Source organism: Pogona vitticeps, chromosome 5 (genome assembly GCF_051106095.1).
Source record: "Pogona vitticeps strain Pit_001003342236 chromosome 5, PviZW2.1, whole genome shotgun sequence".
NCBI classification, from domain to species: domain Eukaryota; kingdom Metazoa; phylum Chordata; class Lepidosauria; order Squamata; family Agamidae; genus Pogona; species Pogona vitticeps.
The window spans coordinates 21,342,799-21,363,218 of record NC_135787.1 but is presented as its reverse complement, the minus strand read 5'-3'; the positions used below and the strand labels follow the sequence as shown (position 1 = coordinate 21,363,218).

The following is a 20,420-nucleotide window of genomic DNA, read 5'->3' as shown; positions in this document are numbered from 1 at the left end:
CCTTGCAGCCCAGGGGACTCTCAAGAGCCTCCTCCAGCACCACAATTCAAAAGCATCAATTCTCCGGCGGTCAGCCTTCTTTATGGTCCTGAATACAGGGTACCCCTAGCTTATAGTGGGTTATTTTATACACCCCACCAACTTTTAACACCATTCCAATATTAGATAATGCCATCCTGGCTTCCAGTTCACTTTTACAACACTGGCCAGTGCTGTCCACTGGCACATTTACCTCACCAGGCACAACAGCAACTTCCTTGGCTGAAGAATTATTACTAGAATAAGGCTGTGTATACTATTCCAAATGAGTAGTCATCCAAAATTATAGTCTTTTCATGCTGGTGTGTTAAATACTAAAAACTCAGATTATTACTGGAGAGACTTAGCTTGAAAAATTCCACCATCCTTGCTTTTAATTGCAAAAGGCCAACTATATTACAGTGGTGCCTTGACTTACGAATACCCCTACTTATGACCATTTCGAGTTACGACCAGCTCCAGCCGCAAAATTTTGCTTCTACTTGCGACCGGAGCTTCCACTTATGAACAGAAAAAGGCTGGAAATTCAAATTTCTAACTATAGGTGGCGACGAGGCTGCTTCTACGTAGCTCTTTTGCCCCAGCAGTTAGAGAGTGTGTGTCAGAGGAGGCTTGGGACTGCCTCTTTCTGCTTCTGAGTAAGCATGTGTATGTTTTTTGTGTGTGTGTTTGTGTGTGCGCGCGCAGGGGGGCTTTGGGCTGCCTGGTAAGGTAAGGTGCTGTTTTCTGCTTTTTAAAAACTGTTCTGGGTGTTTTTGCAGTGTAGGTTTGAGCTGGGGGGTTATGTTTCTGTGCTGTTATGGGTCTTGGGGGGTTTGTTTGGTTTTTGGTTTTTTTCTCCCCCATTTCTGATGAGTCTTGGGGGGGTTTGTCACTTTTTGGAGTGTTTTTTCCCATTTCCGATGGGTCTTGGGAGTTTTGTTTGTTTTTTGGTTTTCCCCCCATTTCTGATGAGTCTTGGGTTTTTTTGTTGCTTTTAAGAGTTTTTTTACTCCATTTCCGATGGGTCTTGGGGGGTTTCTTTGTTTTTTTGGCTTCCCGCCCATTTCCAATGGATCTTGGGGTGTTTGGTTGCTTTGGGGGGGGTTCCCCATTTCCAATGGGTCCTGCATGCTTCCCTTGCTTTTTCCTTTTGTTCTCTGTGCATTTCCAATCTGCTCCATTTTTTTCTGTTCATTTCCAATGCACACTTGATTGCTTTTCTTTTCTTTTTCTTTCAACCTGAAAGGATTAATCGTTTTTCCAATGAGTCTTGCAGTGATGATGATGATGATGATGATGATGATGATGATGATGATGATGATGATTATGATGATTATTATTATTATTATTTGGTGATTTTTTTCCCTTCGGCTGGACTGGATTAATTGCATTCCTGTGGGAAATGGTGCTTCGACTTGTAACCATTTCGAGTTACGCCCATCTTCTGTAATTGATTATGGTCATACGTCAAGGCACTGCTCTAGTGCCTTGTAACAAAAGTAAGGATCTGAATCCAATTGCTGGCCACATCTAGAATAGGCCAATTGAATCCGTAGGATTTGCATAAATGTTCACTCACATGTCATCTCTTGAGTCAGTGGATCTGTTCTAGTTGGGACTTGCAGTTAGATTTAGATGATGCTGTGTGGTATCTTTGTCATGTAAGTCTGCTTATTTCATTCTCGAATATGAGAATTAAAGTTTTAGAAGTTTCCTCTCACTTTCCAGGTGAGAGCATGAGAAAAAGTTTGCCTAGATCTGATACTATGAAAGATAACAAAAATATCAGAGAATATTAAGATAGTGTAGCAAAATAGCAAACACTGTACAAAGCTGTGGTTTTGAGAGGGAAAAAAACCACTCATCCCACATAAAATATAAAATAATATCTAGGGAAGTTTCATAAAGTTAGAATGGACTTCACATGGTCATCCAGAGAGAGCCAATCTAAAGTCATATAAGCTGTATTTGTTCTCACTATCAGAATTCACTCTCAAACTAGGGCAGCCTTTGAAAGAAGGTGAACAGTCTGCAGTTGGTCCATTAGTTACTTTGGTTACCTTTGCTTCTAATTTCAGTTGAAAATGCTGGTCTTAATTTTTAAAAATCACAATGGTTTGATGTCAGGCTATTTGAAAGTCCACCAATAACCTTATGAGCCTAACCCTATCCTAATACAGTGGTGCCTCACATAGCGAGGTTAATCCGTTCCAGATTAACCTTCGCTATGTGAAAACTTCGTTAAACGGAAAGTAAAAAACCATTGGAATGCGTTCCAAATCGGCTGAAAACTCACCGTTTAACGAAGTCTTCCCATAGCCGGCAGCCATTTTCGCACCCTCGGTAAGCGAGGGGAAGGCGTGAAAACGCACACGGCCATTTCGGCTGTTCCGGCGGCCATTTTCGACCCGCCGAACAGCTGATCCGCGGGTCGCAAAGCGAAGGTCGGTAAGCGAAACGCTTACCGACCTTCGCTATGCAAGTTTCGCCCATTGGGGCCATCGGTAAGCGATCGCATTAGCGATCGCGGAAACCGCATCGCGATGCGATTTCGTCGTTATACGGTGCACTCGTTAAGCGAGGCACCACTGTACTGGCTTAAGAAGCCATGCTTCACCCACCATTATGAATAATCACATTGATGGGTTCCAAAGACAGCATTGTTTCGCGGGTAGTCTACATAATTGGGATTTCCCCTCCACCAAATAGAGAAGCTGTTTGTTAAGATTTTGTTAATCCTATTGGAAATGCAGTTTGCTTCTTTTACTTTGCTTTGCTGAGCCTCAGTCATATCTGGATCTCTTTACAATTTAGATCTGGTGTTTTTACATACAAAATTGGAGAAGAAGAAGGGATTGCATGACTTTCTTGAATTTCACATGATTAATTGTTTAAGGCTCTTCTGCATTTAATATTTTCCTTGCTGTGAAAGAAAAAATTAGAGTCTGTAGTGAATCCAGGCTTGGTTTCTGGACCTGGACTTAAAACTCCTTTCTTTCTTTTTTTTTCATGGTGGTTGGAATTATTCTTTTCTGTAGGCTGCAAATAATTTGTTTCAAACTGAAAGTGCTGAAGGAAACTTCTTTATTGTTAGGAATAAGAATTGGAAATTATATGAAGTGGGCGGAAGAAATTTAATAATACACTGGAATGGAACATAACTTCTATTAAATGCACATAGCAGAAACAAATAAGCTGTCACACACCACAGTAAAATCTGCAGAGTTTTTATACATCATAATTTAAAATTAAATTGTTTACTTTTTCATGCAATAAAGACAATGAGCCTTGTTTTTCTTTTGTTTGTTTGCAAATCCTTGCTATTCATTTATAGGATTTAGTTATTTATTTTATTTTTTGCCTCCTGCTGGCAGATTATAGGGGGAAAACTGGATAACACACGCTTTACTAAATGTACCAGATTTTACAATTTGGAATGAAGATGAAATTAGAATTGTTTTTGGAAGTGCCTCATCTTTGTGCCCACAATGCTGTGTAAAATGTATAACCCATTACTGTATACTTAGACAGTATTTTGGGCTTTAACAATGGCTTTATGTGGGTCACTTGTGTTGTAGTATTTACAGCATATAATAAAGTGAGTACTATCATCCACACATTATAGATGTGAGTGGGAATTCCAGCTTCAATGGGGTGGATTCGATGGGGAAGCCACATCATGACTTCATGACAAGAACTAAACTGGAGATTGCCCAATTCACTAGTCCTATATTGGTACATGTCAGGATTTTGCCAAGTCCATGTGGGGTTTTTTTGGACCTATAGGAGCCAAGGAAGTTGGGGAGGGTTACAGGTTGGGTAGTCCTGTGGCTATTTGTATGTAGCAATCAAGGGGGTCAAGTCCACCTAGGGGCCAAATTCCAAGTTAGGAAGTGCCTCAGGGTTTAAACTGCAGTGATGGGCAGAGCTAAAAGTGTGGGAGGCGACCTCAGCAAAATAGTTTGTACCAACTGTAAGGCTTTCCAGTATAAATATTTTCCTACCAAGCATACAAAGCATCACTGTGTTCTGGGAGCATCTTTTCAGGAGTAAGACCTGTGTCAGCAACTGAAAGGGCTGCAAAGCACAGTTATGTTCCATGCAGCCATTTCACAGACTACAAAACTGAGTTCCATGCAACAAGTCCTTGGCTTCAAATCAGAGCTCAGCTTTTTTGCAGCAGATGCTCAGGCTCCAAAGCCCATCTCCGTTGTGTGCAACAGGTTCTCTGGCTGCAAACCAGAGCAGAGTTCTGTGGAGTCAGTTCCTGGGCTGCAAACCAAACCAGAACTCAGTTCCATGCAGTGTGCCTTTAAATCATGAATAGCCTCTTTGGTCTCATCTCCATGTCAAGATCCTCCCACAGACCATGTCAGGCCCAAGGCTAAAGGCCCTCTTTATCATTGTATTAAGAACTGCACAAAAGCAAGACTTGAGAGTCAGTGATGCATTAAGAAAAATAAAAGGCTAATTTAGCTTGGTATGCAAAGTAGGCAGAATTTGTAATCCCTTGCATTGTTTACAGAATGTTTCTCAGAACATGGTCAATTATATTTTTGCCATTGAAAAAGTCCTACAGTGAAGTCCATTTGTGAAAATTCCCCAGGCAAGGAGCCCAGGGATCCTTCTCCTGGTTTAATAACTTAGATAATTTAATAAGTTAAATAAATAATGCTCTTTTTCAGTTATTAAAGCAAAAGGATGCAGAAGGTAGAAAAATAGCAGAGCTTTGAGGATTAAGCAATACATTGCTTAGAGAGTCACGCATATGTTTCCTTACCTGTTAATAGATAGAACCCCACTGTTAGCAAGTGGGAGGGCTTGCCACTGGAACTCCCATACTTTTTGAAGGTGCAGAACACAGTGTATGGCTCCCAGCAACAACAGGAGTCAGTTGCTGAACAACTCAGGGTGAGCAGGGGTATCAGAAGAGTGAGAGACAGGGAATTTAAAGGAGGAAGCAACAGGCTGGTGGGGATGCAGTGGGGAAGAGTACAGTGGGGTCTCAACTTACGAACGGCTCGACATACGAACGTTTCGACTTACGAACCACTCTCATAGGAATATATAGACTCGACTTACGAACTTAGATTCGAGTTACGAACTCTTTTCCCCCTTTTTTTAAAAGCTAAGTCATCTTAGGTTAAAAGGAAAAAAGAAAAAAATATCCCCCTCTAGTGGCAGAAGGCGGAATAGCAGCTTCCCATTAGTTTCTATGGACGAAAAGAGCAGATACGGATTAAATGGTTTTCAATGCATTCCTATGGGAAATGCAAATTCGACTTAGGAACTCTTCGACCTGAGAACTGCCTTCCAATACGGATTAAGTTCGTAAGTCGAGACCCCACTGTATTTGGGTGAGGCAGAGGGTTAGGGACTCCTGAAGTACATGGAGAAGGAGATGAAGTGGTATAGAATGACAGGTGGCAAGGAACCCAGAACTAAGCGGGCATGAGCCAGGACTCCATGTGGGGCATCAGTCCAGAGGAAGGGGCCTACTAGTACAGTAGCCCAGCAGCTTTGAACACTGTGAATGGCCCCAGCATATGCAACAGGTGAAAGGAGAGGGTGGAAGGTACCCCTGCACAGTAGCAGGGCACTTGGACCAGAGAGTGGTCGTTCCATTTGCGGCAGTGGCTCTCATCCTTGTGTCCCCACGTGTTCTTGGACTACAATTCCCAGAAATCCTGGCCAACACAGCTGAAGGTGAAGGCTTCTGAGAGTTTTAACTCAAGAACACCTGAGGACCCAAGGTTGGGAACTACTGATATAGCAGGTGGGGGCAACAACTTGGAATTGAGGACTGCTAGGGTCCAAACCAGAATCAGTCACTGAGATCCCCCAGGCAGTAGGTTCTCGTTCTGCATTCCCTTATAGTAGGGCAACCAGCTATCCAAGTGGCACCTGTAGAGGCTCAAGCCGCACTCCAACTACAGCTTCCCCCAGTATGCACAGCTGTCTGGACGTCACGTACAGAGCACTGGGTTCTAACTCTGCTGCAACTTGCCCTGGGCAGATAAGCCATCCAGATGCCACTTAAGGAAGGCCAAGTCCCAGTCCTTCTGCACCTTACCCTAGGGTGAGAGATCATTGTGAGTAAATATCTCTCAGGTTCAGAAAGTTGTGTTCAACCTGATCTGGACAGGATTGCTTCCCCCTCCTTGTCCTTCTAATTTATATAACTCCAACTGAAAAGTCTTTAACAGCTGGCTGGAGGTACTCCAGTATGGACTTTACTCTGGCTTTTGTTATTTTATTCACCAAACTATTCATTAAATGACTTTTCTTTTGGCATTGTTTTGTTTATACTTACCAATGGAATACTTTCAAATTAATTTAGTAAATCTGGTTTGAAACGGATCTATTTAATGATTTAAAAGATTGTCTAATGTATGCAAATTTCATAAAATAAGAAGAAGATTGGTACTCATAAAATAGTAAGAAGATTGGTACATACTTACTACTTTGTAATAAATGCAGTTAATACTTATTGGCCAAAATTGTATTGAATAAATATACCAACATAATAGAAACAGCATAATTTTTGAAAGTGATTTTTTAAATGTTTAGAAATCACCATTGACATTATCTGTTGCAAAAAAATAAAAATAAAAAATTGGCCATTACCTGTAAGATTTTCCAGCAAAATATTTCTCATTAAACCAGGCATGATATCAAAGTTTAATAAAAATACTTTGTTTGGTTTTATATCATATAACACAAGGTTGGTACATGCTCATTATCTATGAAATAAACGTTCACATAATTATTACACATAATGCTGTACAGAATTTTTCTTATTAAACTAGGCAAGGTAGAAAGGGATGAGTAGTGCTAGCCCTAAACAAAAAACAAGACTGGTACTGGGAGAGGAGGAAGAGAGCCCTGAAAGTCAGTTGCCAGAGCCAATTCACCAAAGCCTAGCCATAAATCCCAAAAAGAGAAATCCAGTCATATTTGGAGGGGGAGTTAATATATCTGGGAGGGGATGTTATCCATTGTGTGACCCTTGCCTTTATCTAGTATTGCCAGCTGTCATCCAGGTGGCGTTGCAGGTCTTTTTCTGTCTGCAGCCACTTACTTTGATCACTGTGGTCTGTGGTCTCTTAACTTTCTTTCTTTCTTTCTTTCTTTCTTTCTTTCTTTCTTTCTTTCTTTCTTTCTTTCTATCTATCTATCTATCTATCTATCTATCTATCTATCTATCTATCTATCTATCTATCTATCTATCTATCTATCTATCTATCCTTCTTTCTCTCTTTCTCTCCTTCTTTCAGCAAAAGTATTACAGTACTAGAAAGCAATATAAAATTAAGCAATAACCTGTGTATAAACACATAGAATGCAAACTGCTTTACAAAAAATATAACTGTGGAGTATTAGGTAAATATTTCTGATAATGTTCAGCCAATAAAGGGCAACATGGGCATTTGAGGCAGCTAATATCAAATATTCTATAGTACACATTTGAGGTACACTGACATAGGTGTGAGGTTGTCTGTTCTTCCATGAACCCACAAAGGACTTTATCAATAAGAAAACCCCATTTCCTTGCATTCACCTTGGTTCTGTCAAGTCCTGGTTAAATGACTGTAATACATCATTAATATGTCTGACCTGAAAAGAGGTTTGGAAACTTTACTTGGTATGGACATAGCTTCCAGAATTCTGACTGATACTGCCTAATTTTCCACATAGTATTATGTATTAATTGGCTGCTTATTTGCTTCCAAGTTCATTTCTGAGTGCTGCCACTTCCCTTATACAATCCTTAATAACTGAGGAACCAAGTTGTCTAAAGGGGCACATCCTCCTGTTGGAGCTGTAACGAGTAATTTTAGCAGCTTAAACCTCTCTCTTCTATTATTAAGCTTGGGTTACATTAGATTGACATATGTAGAGAGGATGTTAGAGAAATGGGGAAGGAACGCCTTGGGTGTAGGTGTACAACCATGCCCTCTGTCCAGGTAGGTTCATGCATTTCTAGAAGGGGAAAAAACACCAGGAGATTCACACCATTTCCAAACTAAAGGTTGGTGTCCAGGGCCAAAACCTCAATTGCCTTGCTCTAGTTACAACTCTTGTCTCCTGTAATAACTCCTCTATACTCTTCTCCTGCGGTGCTTCTGCATTTACTTTCTCCATCAAACTTCAGTTACAAGGGCAAAGACTTTCCAACCAGACAACCATGGGAAACGTTATTGCTTCTCTTCCATTTTGCCTTCTCTTCCAGTCATCCCAAATTGAGACAATACATCAGATATATCTCAGGGAAATCTGAAAGAAAAAGAAAAAATAAAGAAGACAGAAACGTTATGGCACCTGAAAAGACTAACTGCTAAATTTTAATGTGAGTTTTCGTTGGCATGTCTACTTCCTCAGAGTTTCTTATGTCTGAGGAAGTGGACTTATCCATGAAAGCTCACCTTAAAACTTAGCAGTTAGTCTTTAAGGTGACACAACACTTTTGTCTTCTTTATTTTTTAGTTTTCTTTTAGGTTTACCTGATAGACCAGCACAGACTAAAACAGCCACCTCTTCTAATACTACTACATAGGATGAAAGAATGGACAAATATTTTGAGTAATATTTCATAGGGTTGGAAGGGGCTAGGATGGAAGCCAAACCCAAAGCATTTTTCAAGCCTATACGTTGGCATAGCTAAGCTTTTTTCTTACTCCTCCAAAACCCTGAGGCCTGAAATGCCGCCTGAGAGGGAGGGAATTTTCATGCAGTTTCCTGCCATCAATGCTGTCTACTGGAAATCTTGCGAAAGTGTCTGATGTTCAGAAATTTCCAGGCTAACCTCCAAACAAAAATCAGTTTAGAAAGGGCTTTTGCTTTGCCAAGAACCACCACCAGCAATTTGAAGTTTGTGTAAATACAAGCACCATCCTGAAATCAAAGATAAATTCTTGGCTTCCACTTAGAACCAATGTAATAAAAAGAAACAGGAACTGCAGAGCTTGAAATGCTGTTTGGTTTGTCCCTAGATATGCTCCAGGGTGAAGTGCTGGTCAGATATTGTCTTGGAAATTGGGGGGGGGGGGGAGAGACAGAAAATAACCGCTTTGTGAAACTGCTCTTGAAAGTGCAACATAAATACAGTACTTGTATAGCTGGAACAGGAGTGAACAAGCAATTTCAATATTCTTTCAATGTGGTTATTGAAGGAAGGCACAGAAATTAATGTATTTATTGTTCCCTGTTTGAAAGATTCACAGAAAAAAATTAATATATCAATGGGAAAAATTTGGATTTGGCAAAAATTTGGCAGTTGAATCTAGGCCATTGGACATAGCAAAATAAAAAAAATGTGAAAAGTTTTCAGCAGCAGATTTTGCACTGACCAACTGGTTTCCACATGCAAGATCTTTCTGCTGTTGCTGCGTTCACCGTAGACCTATCATCATACTACAAAAGAGACAGAAAACTGCATACTTCCCAAATGAATACCGCTTTCTCTAGCAGGAAAGAAAGCTCTTTCACCACAATTCCTACAAACTTTCTCAAAACACAGATGACAAAATAAATAAATAATCATACAGTTCATGAATCTGCCTACCAGGAAATAGCTTGGATCTCATAATATCTTAGAAATTGTTGATACATTCTTTGTAGAAAGACTCACACTCTACACTCAGCCAAGGATGCTAGCCAAAGTCCTAAAGCAGAGAAAAGGTGCATGGCAGCAGTGTCCATTGGGTGTTATTTTTAGTCTGTGCTGTGCTCTCTAGACAGGTAGACAGCAGAATTCCAGCAATTGCCTAAACAAAGGAGATCCTTTGATGTGTCAAAGACACCACGGAGCAATTTCTACCTTGAAGGACTGTGATATCAGAACTTTGTGTGTATAATTTTATATGACAGTGTTCCATCCAAATTAAGCGGGCAGGGAGATCTAGAATTATGGCTACACAGTAGTGTAGGCATATGATTTGCACTTTAAAAGCAAAATGCATTCTACAAGCCAAATGAAAAAAAAATAGGGATTCCACAAACAAAAAATTGTAACTATGACATTGGACTTCAGATCAGCACCAAATTTGTTCAAAATGTAGCAGAAAGTCTGCTCATGCTCTGTGCTAAATTCAGGGACATTTGTGCAAAAGGTTTTCAGGTTACCTTTTTTAACAGAGTAATACTGTGCTGTTTTACCCCTGTGCAAAAGCAAGTTACTTTTAGTTACAGCTAATTGAAAAAAGATGAAAGTGTAGATAAGAGAGAATTTGCTTACCTGGGGGGGGGACCTCCATTTTAACCTCTTTTATTTTCATCCATAGAAATTGGGCCATTCATGGCTCTAATTCAGAGTTTTTAATTAGTCCTTATAAAGATAGAAATCTTCGGAAATCACTCCTTTAAAAAAAATTACTTCTGAGAATTCCAAAGGAACTGTTTGCATTGCATAGCACTCTAGAATGTGTCTCGAATCAGTCCACAGGGCAAGTGTCTGTGACTTTTAATCCTGCCATGGCCTTGTGTGAAGGAAAGTATTTAACACCATCCTGGGCACACATTCTTAGCCTGGGGAAATATTTTAAAAGCTATTTTAAAAAATAGATAATACTGTATTATACAGTAGCCCAATAATTTAAGATGTGAAATTACTTTCCCCCCCCCTTTGTGGCTTTGAATGATCTCAAAGCACATTTTACTCAGTTTATTCATAAGTTTTCCCAGTTTATTTATAAGTAGGTTTACCCACTTTACTCATAAGTTTTAAGGATCTATATGATTTTAGCTGTTATCTTCCCTAAACCACGGTCAGGTCATAGATCCTATTTGTACCTACAGACTTAACCACATAAATCATGGGTCCTTCAGCACATGGCTTTGCAGGGTGCAAAAACATGGAGTTGATGCACGGATCCTCATGGATCCAAATGATTTTTCTGCAGGATCATCCTTTTCCTGCTGGCAATGCAAGGATGATATTTTGCAGCAATATTAGACCATTTCTTGGCCTTTTGAATTGTGAGCACAGAAGCACAATACTGTATTCTACATTCATAAAGTAGACATTTTTTGAAGAACTGAATTAGAAGATGCATAAGAATGGTCTCCATGCCACATGGCACATGCACGGAACACCATAGGAAGTCTGTATGAACTGATCTAAAGGTTTTATATAACAGTTCACATGACAGTGTCTCAAAGTAGCCAGTTTTGGGAATTAGACCTTGTATAAAACAGTGCTTATTAGAAATGAGGAGGGTTTTTTTAAGTACTTCTGACTATTTGCTGGTGAAAATGAAGGACTACTACATGGAGAATGAATAGCTCTCTGGCTCAAAGCATTGAGATTAGAAATCACTCATAAATAGAAATTAAGTGGTCTTGATAGCACCTCCTGGCTTAGAAGGATTAACAGTTAGCCCTCATGGATAAGCTATCAAATAAATTAAGATGACTAAGAGATGTAACTCAAAGATGAATTCAGAGAAATTTACGGTAGTTCCTGTTCATTCAGTCTGTAAGTGCAGACAGCACACTGTTTGGCTGCCTGATTAACTAAATCTACTTTTTAAAAGGCATATTTTAATTTCCCAGAACTTGATCCACTTCCTTGTTATAAGACTAGTTACATCTTCAGTGGAAAGGGATGATTTTGCTTAACATCATTATTCCTGACTGCTTGTGACACTGCAGTTTACATTGTTTTGCGTGTTTACTTTTTTCAAATAATTTTTTTAAAAAAACTTAAAACTCTTTTACACAATATGAAAAGAAGGGATTGAAGGAATTATGCTTTCTGGATACTGGGGAAATAATTGACACCTCCGTACTATCAGTTGTTGATTTTCTCTGAGAATAAAAAATAAGTATAAATCTTAGTGATGTCAGAGTTCTAAAATTTTGCATTTAAGAACTCCATAGCAATTGCTGAAGTCATATCATAGTGCCTGAGACCATGTGAAGATTTTATCATGGGGCAAAATTCCATTTTCCATTAGCCTTTATTTTAAAGAGCACAAAATACAGTACTTTAACTAATGGCTTATTTGTTTGGTAAATCGATATTATGGTTTGTAATTTGTCAGATAAACTGAGATACAAGGAAGAGTGGAATCTTGCCTGAGATCACTCAATTAGTCAGTGACCTTCCCACCCCCAAACACACACAGAAAGCCCCACAAACAGAAAGGCAGCCAGATGGAAGTCCTTTCACTGTTTTAGTTTCTAACCACAAGAACTGAAAACACCCACTGAAGAATGTTAAGGAAATGATTCAACACATTAATGAGAAAGCACAGTGAATAGGCACAAGAAGCAATGAGGTTAATAGAGAATAAAATTTGAACAAAGCAAAGGACAGAACTACATGTTATAAAGAACAGAGACTGCCAATAAAAAAATGTCAAGTTCCCCCACTCACTTCAGAACATGTAGTTCAGCTTAATCTCTTACCCTAATGTCATTAGGCTGTACATTTTCCAGGGCCACCAGTAGCAACCAGTGATTACAGAGTTGGGGTAGGGAAATATGTAGTGTGATGCATTAACAGATATGTAAGTTGAGCTCAAGATGCCTTTTACATACCAGTGCTAGCTGGGTATGTTGGACTGTGATGCCCATTCTTTTTATCCCATGTGAGAAGATGCATTAGGATGCTGTGTTGTGGTCCAACACTTTGTGCCAAGATGAGGAAGGCCAAGCCGAATATTATAAAGGAGGAAGTAATTTAGAGGGTCAGTATCATCTCTTTTATGTTGTGTAACCCTGCTCAGATGTGTTAAAGTTTCAACAAGCCAGTGCTGTCAAATTATTGCGACTTGTGGCCATCTGAGCATGTTATAAGGCTCTATGCCAGTGGTTCCCAACTGTGGGTCCTCAAAAGTTCTTGGACTAACACTCCCAGAAGACTTCTCTGCTAGCTGTGCTGGCCAGGATTTCTGGGAGTTGTAGTCCAGGAACATCTGGGTGCCCAAACTTGAGAATCACTGCTCTACGCAAACAACAATTACAGTTTTACATTCAAACAAAGCAAAGGAAAGAAACTTGACTATAGCAATGATAGCTGAAGAATTCTGTTATAAACTGCTGCTGGCAGTTAGTAAAGCAGCTAAAGCTGCACAAGAGAGATCTGGATGCTTGCTTTTAAGCACACTGCATTGCAAATTAGGAAACTGGATTTGTTGCATTCGGTTCAGTATAAATAATAGAGAGGGGAAGGAAAACTCTGAATATCTCATCCTTTCACTTTATCAAAAAATAAAGGAGCCTTGTGACACAGTGGGTAAATTGCATTATTGCAACCAAGACTTGAATCAGTTTGATCCCCATGGGTTTACGTAGCTAGCTCAAAGCTGACCCATCCTTCCAAAGTTGGTAAAGTGAGTATCCAGCTCATGGGGGAGGGAGAGCAATGTGTAGCCTACATAATTACTTTGTGAACCACCCAGAGAGTGCTTTAAGAGCTATGGGTGATATGTAAGCAGCACACTTTAAATAAACAAATAGGACCTGCATTAAAATATTGCCATGCATGTCGATGTTCTGCTGTGGAGCACACAATAAGAACCTCTCCTTAGATACTCCATTCTGCTCAGTCTTCCATTCACAAGATGGGCCATGATCACAAACTCCTCATTAGTCAGTCTGTCTAGTTTCCCTACTGGAGTTTCCTTCCTGAAGCATTTCCGTGCAGCCCCTATAGACTCAGTCTCTTGTGTAATGGTTACACATGGTGCCAAAACATGGAGGTTTGCTTGCATTTTCACAGGTGTCTGTCTTGATCAGAACTTGGCTCATATTTAGAGTGTTGATCATGAAAGTCTTCAGTGTTCGTAAAACACTCCATTGTCAGCCTCACTGCCAGGCAATTGAATTGAACTGGCCGTAACTTGACTTGAACAGAGGTTCTTATTGTCTAAGTAGGATTTGTTTTCCTTGGCTTCGGCAGGGTACTTTGGCAGCTCCTTCTTAGTGGTCTTGAACAAGCACCAGACGTTTTCTTTCTCTGGGACAATCTCGCTCAAGGACTGCATGATTGCTCTTTGCAGCTGGATCACTGCTAGGTTTAATTCTGTCGCTCTCTGCCATGTTCAAAGTGGATCTTCAGAATATCCTTGTGTCTGCTCCTGTTTCTTGTCTGTAGTAATGACCAGCCTTGTAGAGATTGTCATGATTTTGCCTTGTAACAAATGTTGCTGAAATTAAGCTCCCACACTCCATCTCACAAGTTAGAAGGGTTTTTTTCCTCAGAATTCAAATCTTCTCCATACTAACATTTTTATAACTCCAAAATTATTTATCAAAGATTACATTTCTGCATGTTTCTGTTACCTATGGAAGTGTCCAAACATTTTTCATTTTGTAAAATACTAGAAGTAATGCTGTAGGTTAACATTGTAGCTTTTGTTCAAGTATCTCATGGAGGAGATAAAGCCTCTGGGAAACTTTTGTCCTCATTTTTTTTAACTGTTTAAAGACGAGGTGACTTGGTAAGAAGAGTTGCTGTAGGGATGATTAAAAAGGAACAACTTCAAGAGTTCCACTTCTCCCTGTTCTTCCTGTACTTCAGATGTGCCCCTTTGGCTGCTTCAGCTTTGTTTAATTTTGTCATATTAACAGAGACAATATGAGGGCTACATCCCCAAACACACACATATACAGAGAGAAGTTAAGAAAATGGCCTTAAGTCTTTTAACAGGCATGGACAAAACTGTTTGATCCTTTCCAACATCAATGAGATGAAACAAAAAGAGATTGTTTGAAAAGCATCTGAAATTCTCATTATAGACCTATATAGGCAGGAAGATCAAAGGGATCAATTGTCAGGTTGTGAGGTGCCAGAGAGAGAGAGAGAGAGAGCAACTTGGGGCCATGAAAGACAGTAGGGAGTAGGTGCAGCCTCATCACATTCCATGTAACTAGTAAATTTTAGGATGAAGAAAAACATTATTGTGTTTTGTTTTCTTGAGCAAAGAAGTTATGCGACAAATTGCTCTGATGGGTGTAGAAGAGTTCTCATCTCTTAGCAAGTACTTAAAATTTCCTATATCTAGCTCACATGTGAAGATCTGTGATGTCTCAAATTGAGGACAGTGAATGTGTTTGGATATAGTGTTGAAACCTGGATTGTGATCTTAACAGTGGTTTAGTTTTATGTCAAATCTGATCCCTGTTTACAAACCATAGATTTTTGTTGGATATCAAATCACAGTTCAAAGCTGTTTTCTAAGACATGTCTGTCCTGTGATGTGCACAACCATTAGCAGACTACAGTTAGAACTGTTGTTAGGTCAGCTGCCACATCACCAAGGTGGGAATTGTGAAACTTAGGTGGGAAGTAAAAGCAGACAAGTAGCTTTGAAGCATTGTTTGTTGGCTGTCCATCTCAAAAGTCAAATTGCATTTTTTGGCTTTTAATCATGGCTAGCTGAAACCATGGTTTAATGTGATGGTGGAATTGAACCAGCCTCCAATAGCTCTCTTAAGGGTTTAATGTAGTACAACAGCTGTTTACTTTCCTCACATAGCTTCATAAACGAATTAGTTTTCATAAAGCACAATTAGCGTTCTCTGTTTTGTTAAGATATTTTAATTGTTATATAGCTAGTGCTTCTTGTCCCTCACATACAGATGTATTCTTTTATCTGGCAATGATACTGCAAAATCTGTGGGGATCCAGGGCTAGACGTGGGAACAAAATTTTATGGAGACTAAATCTTGCTTCTCTATAATTGGGAAATAATACTAAAAAACATAACTTGCTAAACTAAGCTAGCAGAAAAGTGTATGAAACAAAATGAATGTAAACATCTAGCAGTCTGAATGAGCCTTTGAATGATTAACAAGTTGAATTAGAAAAGATTTCATATACAGATTCTTTTGTAAAAAAGAATTAAATATTTATTCTTGACCACCTTTCTACCTTTTCTTCTTTGCAGTGTGTGCTGTATTTGTGGGCCTTGAAAATTCTTTATCCAAAAACACTGTTTTTACTGCGTGGGAATCATGAATGTAGACATTTAACAGAGTATTTCACATTTAAACAAGAATGTAAGTATGAGTCAAAATCATTTATATCACTTATATTCCTTTTGGATGTGTGTAAAAGTTCAAATGGAGACGTGATGGCACTGCGGGTTAAACCACAGAAGCCTCTGTGCTGCAAGGTTGGAAGAACAGCAGTCGTAAGATTGAATGGAGTGAGTTTCCGTCCCTTGTCCCAGCTCCTGCCAACCTAGCAGTTCAAAAGCATGTAAATGCGAGTAGATAAATAGGTACCACCACGGTGGGAAGGTAACGGCGTTCTGTGTCTAGTTTCACTGGCCACGTGACCATGGAAACTGCCTATGGACAAACGCTGGCTCTACAGCTTGGAGACCGCGCCCTAGAGTTGGATATGAATGGACTAAAGGTTCATGTAGGAATTAGACAAACCTAAAGCAATTTTTATTAAATTTCTATTATTAAGTGAAATTATATTCACAGTACCACTGCAGTATGAAAACAAATTTTTCATTTGTGTAAGTTTGAAAGCTGATCCTTTTGTAAATGTTTTGTGCTTGGAAGAGTTTACCTTTCCTGAACTCTGTATTCTGGAGTCAAAGCCACAATGTGGACTTCTTGTCTTTTGCATTTCTTCCAAACTCATTATATTTTTGTAGAGTGAACTTATTCTGGACTGGATAGTGCTTATATCTTCTTTGAGAGCTCCGATGTTCTCTGGAAGGCTGTGAGTTGTGGGCAAATAAATGGCTCTGATAAACAGGAGGCATGTCCAGGCAATAAGATTCAGAGGAAGCTAGCAGAACAAAATATCCTATTTGGAGGAGTCTTTGGCATGGGTAAGTGTTTCTGAGACCCCCTTCCTTAGCAAGTATTGAGAAAAATAAAGAGGCTGTAAGTGTAGGAATGAATTGGTAGGAAGGGCAGAAGAACTTGCTCCCCTTGGATATAATTGCCCCGTGGAATCTCCACTGGTGGGGACAAATGCGTCCCATTCACCATTGATTCCCATACTCATTCTCAGTCCTGCTGCCATAATCCTCTCTTGATTTTGTTGTCTCACTTCTTTTCTTGTTGGTGGATCACACTTTTGCTTCGCTAGTTGCATGGAAATCCCCTCCTCATTTTTGAGGAAGAACTACATTAACCAAATATTAGCATTTTATAAGTTTGTAATAATAATAATAATAATAATAATAATAATAATAATAATAATAATAATAATAATAATAATAATAATAATAATAATAATAAGCCATCAAGTCAATTTCAACTTATGATGACTCCTTTCAGAGCTTCTGGGGTAAGGAAGAAATGGTTCACCATTCCCTTCTTCTGGGAACATCCTGGGACTGTGCAGCTAGCCCCAGACCACACAGACTGGCTTTTCTGGGATGCAGAGTAGGGAACTAAACTCCCAACCTCCGGCTCTGCAGCCAGATACCTGATCTGGCCAGTGCATGTTTTAATATGTATGTAAGATTATCACCCATGAAATATATTTTCATTATTTTAAAATGGATTAAAGGTAAAGGTTGCCCTTGGCATTTAGTCCAGTTGTGTCCGATTCTAGGGCGCGGTGCTCATCCCCGTTTCCAAGCCAAAGAGCCAGCATTTGTCCAAAGACAGTTTCCATGCTCACGTGGCCAGCGCGATTAGACACGGAACGCCGTTACCTTCCCACCGAGGTGGTGCCTATTTATCTACTCACATTTTTAAATACTTTCGAACGCCTAGGTTGGCAGGAGCTGGGACAAACGATGGGAGCTCACTCCGTCATGTGGATTCGATCTTACAACTGCTCATCTTCCAACCTTGCAGCACAGAGGCTTCTGCGGTTTAATCTGCAGCGCAACCACATCCCTGAAATGGATTTAATATCCTTTTATTTATCAGCTTTGTGTTTATATACAGTGGTGCCTCACTTAACGACGTTAATTCATTCCAGCGAAATCGCTGTAGAGTGAAAACATCGTAAAACGAAATTTAAAAGCCCATTGAAATGCATTGAAAACTATTCAGTGCGTTCCAACGGACTGAAAACTCACTGTCCAGCGAAGATCCTCCATAGGGGCAGCCATTTTCGGGTGCCTGTAAAGCAAAAAATGGCTCCTAAATACAGCAGGGAGCCATTTTGTACACCCGGTGGCCATTTTGAAACCCAACGATCAGCTGTTTTTGATTGTCGTAAAGTGAAAATCGTTTCCCGAAACAGGGAACCAATCATCGCAAAGCGGGAAAACTCCATTCAAACCATCGTTTTGCGATCACAAAAGCGATCACAAAAACATCGTCGTCAAACGGGGTAATCGTAAAGCAGGGCACGACTGTATTGTCCAAGTTTTTCAGGTTGGCATAACAAAATTTGTAAACTTGAAACCATCAGGAAAAAAGAACAGCAGAGAATAGACCATTGTATAAAACAAAAGCTTTTGCCTAATGACACAAACTGGAATAAATTAAATTAAGCCACCACAAAAAAAACTTGTAAAAACTAAAGAGATGGGACAAACTTTGTCTGACTGAAGGAAAGTGCCAGATGGCTCTCATTGAGAATTTTAGCAGTCAAGGTGAAACAAAACCAAAAACAAAAAACCCACAACCTTTCACTCCAATGGCTAATAAGCAAGGGCACTCAGAGATGGGGCTTCAGTGACTAATTTAACTGCCAGGCAGGCATTTGCTCGGAAGCCCAAAGCTCAGGCATTTTATAGATCAGAACTTACTGAGCCGTATTCAGTTGAAAGTGTGCTGGACACTCTTACTCTATTGGTAGAAAAAAAAAGGAGTGTTTGTATGCAGACATAGCAACATTCTTTCTAGCATTACTGTTTCTCCTTGTGCATTTTGTGTGTGTCCTGCAGTGAAAGGCAACCTGAGACAAAAGTCCATAAATTATTTGCTGGTCAAAGGATGTGTAGAAAACATCTAATTTTATCTGCCCTAAAGTGGCCAGTGTAGGTCTCTGACAGGTTTAGGCCCTCAGAATTGTAAGGCTGAACTCCTCTAAAATGCAGTATTTTCCCCATACTTGGTACTTTTTGTCTGACACCATCTTAATATCCAAAAGGTAAAATAAAGTATTCAGAACGTGTGTATGATGCCTGCATGGATGCCTTTGACTGCCTTCCCTTGGCTGCTCTGATGAACCAACAATTCCTGTGTGTGCATGGTGGCCTGTCTCCAGAGATCAACACTTTAGATGACATCAGAAAAGTAAGTTCTGGATAGCACAGATCTAAATACCATTCATTAAACCTTTCTCCCTTTGATTTCCCTTCCCATTTTTTTGTCCCCATCTTTCCTATGTGATTATGCAGGACACTTTTTTTTTATTGTTATAAAATTGGTAGAATTCCTCTATGGTTATCCTAAAAACAGCAGTAATGAACTTGCTTAATGTGGAGCTGACAGAATTGGGATGAGTGCATGATTAATATTTTTCTTTCTAAAAAATTAAAACGGTTACATTATTTGGAATTAATTTATACCAAAGTATTTTAACTGAGATCCACTTCACATGCAGTCAGTCTCACATGAAGAGTTTCCATAATAGTTGTATTTGTAGTGGGGCTCCACATAGCTACCATAATACAGTCTGGGGGTGTTCCTACGTCTACAGGTATGGGTGCTTTTTTGTGTGATGCAGCCTGTGCGGGTTAGCTTGAAGGGTTTGGTAGATCTCTGATACACCATGAGCAACCCAAGTGGGCACAACAGCACTAGCCCTCCAGTGTATGGTCAATTCACAACAGTGGTTGTGCATAGATGTTGGATGAGTTTTCATCTTACAGCAACAGCATAAAATACTGCTGCATTTACATTTCTAATGTTAAAGCATAATACTGAAGTTTTTGTTGCTTCTCCCTATCTTCTTTTTATTATTATTATTATTATTTGGTAGTATGACTTCTTCCCTTTGTTTGGCCAGGCTCAACGTAATTTCTGAATATTTTTTGTAAAGTAGAACAATTACGCAATATTTTTCTGGTTATGTTGCTTGTTGTCATAAATTTGTACTAATTTAAGACAAATTTGACTCTGTTGCTGTGTCTTACGCTTCTGTGGATTCAAATCCACTTTACCAAATGTGTGAACTAGGCAAAGTGTGTGTTCCAGCTTGACACACATATATACTTATAGAGAGATGTATTTCACAGGGTGCTGTGAAACCCAGTCTGTTAATATTAGCATTTAATGGCAGTGTTCTATCCTTATTCCACACCATGAATTTAATGTTTGGTATTTTATATGCATTCCAGTAGTATCCAATTTTCATTTTGGTTGATGTGATTGGGACTACTGCTCCATTCTAAGCTTCCATTGCATGGAATCATTATTCACATCAGCCTGAAGCCAACATACAGTATTAGACCATTGTATCATTTATGGCTCTAAGTCTGATCTGTTGCAAGGGAAGTATGGATAATGTATTCGCG

General features: G+C 39.5%; 1 protein-coding gene across 2 annotated transcripts in view; it reads left to right on the top strand.

Moving 5' to 3' along the window:
• PPP3CA (protein phosphatase 3 catalytic subunit alpha) overlaps window positions 1-20,420 on the top strand; it is a 218,321-nt gene that overhangs the window by 131,019 nt on the left and 66,882 nt on the right. For both annotated transcript variants that reach the window (XM_020805420.3, XM_020805421.3), the window contains exons 4-5: window positions 15,918-16,029; window positions 19,052-19,197. In XM_020805420.3, the coding sequence (XP_020661079.1) occupies window positions 15,918-16,029; window positions 19,052-19,197 (258 nt within the window). The remainder of the gene's footprint in view (window positions 1-15,917; window positions 16,030-19,051; window positions 19,198-20,420) is intronic.